Source organism: Corylus avellana, chromosome ca5 (genome assembly GCF_901000735.1).
Source record: "Corylus avellana chromosome ca5, CavTom2PMs-1.0".
Taxonomy (NCBI): domain Eukaryota; kingdom Viridiplantae; phylum Streptophyta; class Magnoliopsida; order Fagales; family Betulaceae; genus Corylus; species Corylus avellana.
In genome coordinates this window covers 35,538,132-35,543,459 of record NC_081545.1, presented here as the reverse complement: position 1 = coordinate 35,543,459, position 5,328 = coordinate 35,538,132, and the positions used below count along the sequence as shown (strand labels likewise).

The 5,328-nt window shown below is 33.8% G+C and overlaps 1 protein-coding gene and 1 pseudogene across 1 annotated transcript; both read left to right on the top strand.

Moving 5' to 3' along the window:
- LOC132182242 (UPF0481 protein At3g47200-like) overlaps nucleotides 1-5,328 on the top strand; it is a 10,368-nt pseudogene that overhangs the window by 4,000 nt on the left and 1,040 nt on the right.
- LOC132180329 (putative calcium-binding protein CML19) lies at nucleotides 2,906-3,433 on the top strand. Its single transcript, XM_059593122.1, has one exon. It carries the CDS (start codon nucleotides 2,928-2,930, stop codon nucleotides 3,348-3,350), a length of 423 nt encoding a protein of 140 aa, XP_059449105.1. The 5' UTR covers nucleotides 2,906-2,927; the 3' UTR covers nucleotides 3,351-3,433.

Genomic DNA, 5,328 nt, shown 5'->3' with positions numbered 1-5,328 from the left:
TATATATTTTATATTAAAAATATAACATTAGAACGATGCCGGAGTCATTTTAAATACGAGTTAGGGACAGGGTTTCATTATATTCATTGTTTTTAGGAACACTTTGACCAAAAACTATTTAAACTAAGCTCAAAAAATAGGCACAAAAATGCCCAAAACATCTCAAAGAGCCCAAAAGTATATATATATATTAAAAAAAAAAAAAGTTATAAAACCATCGGATATAAAATAGCTCCTAACGGTCTAAGCAAAGCTATATATTGTGGTTATTAAAATTCAATAACCGTCTTAGGTGATTGCGGTTAGTAGTTTTAACCAATAACTACTAACTACAACCGCTTGTACACCTAAATGTGGAGTGATATAAAGACTTGTAGACTTGTAGCTAGTAAGCACTTGGTCATGGATGAAAGGTGTGTCTCACCAATTTCACGTGGTAGACAATTTTGTGATATGTGCGTCTCACCAGCTTTACGAGGTAGACAATTTTGTGATAGGTCCATTTTTGTAATCAATAGCTGGGCTTTGGTGGACCTGCAAAGGCCCATTTAATTAAACCTTGACAGCCACCTCACCTTTAAATCTTTAATATCCAATGGGAAGAGGGGCACATGTGGTCGGCCCAGATGTAAGCCAACTGGATATTGGAAGTGGTGCAGATTCGTCCATAATTAAGAAGTGAATTAAGGTAAAATCCAAAATAGGGCCAATAAATGTTTTGCGGTCCAAGTTTGGATGAAGGCTTTATTTTGTCGCATGATAGTTTGGCTCTACTTTTTCAGTATCAATTATGAATAGAAAGAATTGTTTGTTAATTTGTTTTGATTATGAAAAGGAAGTATTGTTGTTTGTTAAAGGAATTAATTGTGGTGTGTGTTTTTAATTTAAAACAATAGCTTAGAAAAATAAAAAGGCCTGAGCCCATCTAAATTTGATTGGGATGAAACAAATCAATCTAGCCCGGCCCTAGCTAGGGCCCGAACACTCTTGTCTGAGGCTTAAAACTTGTAGAGCAATATGCCACCTGGCTCATGGTAGGAAAAATAATAAATATCATCGTTGCACTTAGACATAGGTTTCAATTTAATCTCTACATTTTCAATTTAAACAATTTACTCTATATATACACATTAGATATGTGATAAATCAACCTCCCTGTTAAAAATTATCCTTTAAATCTAATTTAGTTAGATGTTAAATAATACGTTTATCCTTTACTATTTGAGTTACAAAATAGTCATTTTTGTTTAATATGAATGTTTTTTTTTTTCTAATTAAAGACGAAAAAAAGGTTACAAGGAGGAGAATAATATGCAATATGCATGCTTCAATATGCCAATATATTAGCATATTGAAATATTACACATACTATCTCTAAAAATAATAATAAAAGAAAAAGAAATCCGCATACTAAAAAAGAATGGTTGTTTTGTAATTCGGATAGATAGCAAAAAAAACAAGTATTTCGATTTATTAAAGCATATTTATGTCAGATTGCTTGTGTTTTTCGATCAAATAAAAAAAGAAAAAAGAAAAAGACAGATTGATCAAAAGTGAAGGATAAGAAAGAGAGCTCTTTCAACGGTTGATGCTTTCAACTGGTCAATGTATTCATCCTGGAGTTATGAATATAGTTGACTTTTTAAAATTCCTTTTTGGAACAATGGGATGGTAATTAAATTTCTAAAGCTTCCCGACCAAGTAAGGATGTATAGATAATAGAATGTGATTCAACAAATTTAATATATAATAGCGGCTGTTGGGAAAATATCGATAAATCTCTTGTATTATTATTATTATTTTTTTTTTCAATTTACCGAAAATAAAAATCTCAAGAAGCATGGTACAGTGGAAAATGAATTCCTTTCCTTTTATTAATTTAAGATTTAATCTCTTAATAAAAATGGGATTTAAACCCAATTCCAGTGAGTTTTATTGATATATTTTGAGAGCATATATTGTTTTTTTTTTTTTAGTTTGAAAAAAGATTTTGATGTAACATTTAAATAATATTTTGTAATTTGAATTGTTTGCTAATATCTTTGACTTGAGAAATTTAAATTACAAATAAGTTTCTCTTATTGTCATAAATTATGAGAGTTAAGAATTTTTCAAAAAAAAAATTGTGAGTCTCTCCCTATATAGAAATTTAAACACGTTTTGAATTGTCTGTCCACCGACCTGAGCAAGTGGGTCCAAAGATCATAATTTTCCCACAAATTGAGAAGTACTCAATGGAATAAATGAAGCAGCTCTTTTGCCCGTATTTTCCCGTATTGGTGGTTGAGGTAGTTTTGACGGTTTTATATATATCATCCTCTAGAACGTTGAAGTCGGTCATTTGTTACTGTGTTGTCCATAATCTGATGAAGACCTTTTTAGCTTCTTCTGCGTTGATTCCTGTTGGAAGACACTTTCGGGTTTCCCATTTGGCGTGGGGTCAAGCCCATGTTTTTTGGGTTTAAGACTTTAAGTGGCACTGAAGAAAAAACACAAGAAAAGAGAGAAACCTGTTGTGTATACACACACGTCATAAAACACTACTTTATATTCTTTGGCGTGAAACCAAGAGACTGACATAAATAGTTTTTTTATTTTTTTATTTAACCACGTCTATTAACAGTTTCAAGTCGAGCAAGCGTCTAGATTCATAATTTAGGTATGAGAAAAATAATTCCTTCCATTGTTTTTTTTGGATAAATAATTCCTCCCATTGTTGACAAGGTACGTACCACGCAGATGTACTTTTGGGAAGACCAATGTCTCACCCCGAAATTTCTGTTGACCCGTCTCAGAAGTTAGATGGTCAACTCACGACACGCGGCATCTTATGCATATATATAATAAGCATGCCTGTCTCACGAGGAAACAGGTTCGGTTTCAAATCCTCAACACAGTTTTTGCTCTGCACAGGCTTCCATTAGAGCATGAACAAGCGCACACAATACGAACGCGTGTTCAATCACTTTGACGACAACGGAGATGGGAAGATATCACCCTCTGAGCTGCAGCAATGCGTTGAGGCAATAGGCGGGGAGATTTCGTCGGCAGAGGCAGAGGCCGTGGTGGAGTTGGTCGACTCGGACGGGGACGGCTTGCTGGGGTTGGAGGACTTCGTGAGGTTTTTGGAAGGAGGGGAAGAGGAAGAGAAGGTGAATGATTTGAAGGAGGCGTTTAAGATGTATGAGATGGATGGGTGTGGGTGTATAACACCCAAGAGTCTTAAGAGGATGCTTAGTAGATTGGGTGAGTCCAAGAGTATTGACGAGTGTACGACCATGATTGCTCAATTTGATCTCAATGGTGATGGGGTCCTCAACTTTGATGAGTTTCGGACCATGATGTTGTGATGCCTTCGATTCACTTTGTTGTTCATTGATTATTTGTTGGTTATTGTTATATTTTCTTTGAATTTCCCGCCATATGATTAGTTTTTTTTTTTTTTTTCGTAGAGTAGTAGAAGATATCTTAGAAATTGAGTTGGACATATGTAAAAATTATATTCATTTTGGACACACGCCAGTTTAATAAATTTGATGGTTGGAGAAAGGCTTTTTCTTCTTCTTTTTTTTTTTTTTTCATTTACTCTTCGATCTTGTGGCAAAGAAGGCTAGTTTCGGCCAAGTTTATGTGTATATATGTTGACGACTGACGAGATAGTTTCTCACGAACCATGACAATTCCAGCCATTCAAAGAAAAATTAGGTTGCCCTCTTAGTCCGGCCAGTTTCATATATTATATATATGAAGCTGGGTGGAGCTCAAACTTGATTATACCTGTGCTTCTACATATATATATATGCTGAAGCATGTCTGGTTTCAGGCGGAGCTGGAAGTTCTCTTTGGCGGATAGGTTTAAAGGCTGATTTTGGTTTATTGCAATAGCCAACGCAGCCCTTGCTTCGAATTGAAGTAGCATGACAACATTTAAAAAAAAAAAAAAATCCGTTTTTGTTTCAAGTTGTGCTCCTTAATTTCAGGATCCCAACGACCTTAATTATCCAAAAGGCCAAAAGCCTTAGAATATTAAAATAATTTAAACAGCACTAGAAGTCTAGAAGTAGAACAAAACGCCGAAAACTAGTTTTTAATTTGTTTGGAATCCATTTGACTATTCACAGGCTGTTTACTGATGAATTCACTAAAGGCTTGGAAGAGCTTTCACACTACACGTTAACACATCCTCTGTTTCTGGTAATTCTTACAATTTCAATTTCAAGCTCCAGGAGTCCTGTTACACATAAGAATAGAATATTATGTCAACTTAATGCTGAAAAAGCTAAAAATATGAGTTAATTAAAAGGAAATTCTCCTTGCTAGCTGTCCAATGTGTTTCGGATCGATGAGATGACTAGAAGAAAGGAATCACAGGTTAGGCCTATGTCAATGGATCTTTTAGAGCACTCCTTACAGCCTCACCAAACCCATTTTTTGGTTATTTTGGTGAGGCAATTTAATAAAAGTGGCTTAAATCTCCACTTTTTAGACTCACTTCTTTAACAAAACAAAAAAATAGTAAAGTGAACAATACTCACAAAATATAAAAAACACTACTATTCACTCACCCATTGATTAAACAACTCATTTCTCTCCCTTCCTTTTTGCCTTTCGTTTCTCTCTTCTTTTTCTCTTTTTCTTTTCCTTTTCTCTGCAGCCTCTCTCACTTCTCTTTTTCTTCTCTCAGCATTTGGCGTCATTTCTGAGCCCCATTTCTCTCCAGCATTTCATCCCTTCATCAGTTTGAGTGTCGCCATTTTTGACCGTTAGAAAAATTACAAAAATTTTAAAATATTCTGGTTAGAATAAGACAAATGTACTTAAAATAGGCTATTGGGAAAATACAAACATTCAAAAATATAAAAGTTAGAGAAAGAATAAACAAATATTTGAAAAATGATATCTAAATGAAATAGTAAAAATAGATTGTTAAAATAGTGAGTTTGTTGTAAATGCTCTAAAAAGGTGAATTGTTAAAATAACCAAAAGTGTACTTTTAGTTATTTTGGTGAATAAAATTTGGTGAGACTTCTAGGAATGCTTGTTTGTTCAATTGCCTAACTTTTTGGGTTGGAGAATTTATCACAGTTTTTCATTCTAAATCCACGAATCAAAGAATAAAGTGTTTATGGGAATTTTCCATTTTTGCTTTGGGTGCTTTTATCATTATATTAAAAATGGCATTTGTTACCCAGTTGAAGGATAATAAAGGGATAAGATGAGTGAACTTCTCATTGATATAAACCTTTGTTCTAGAAAGCGTTGTCAAGTTTAATTAGCAAGAGTACGTTATCTTCTTCTTCTTCTTCTTCTCCTTGTTTTTTATTTTAT

What these genes read in the sequence shown, in the direction of transcription:
- LOC132180329 (XM_059593122.1), top strand. Translation starts at nt 2,928, where the DNA reads ATGAACAAGCGCACACAATACGAACGCGTGTTCAATCACTTTGACGAC.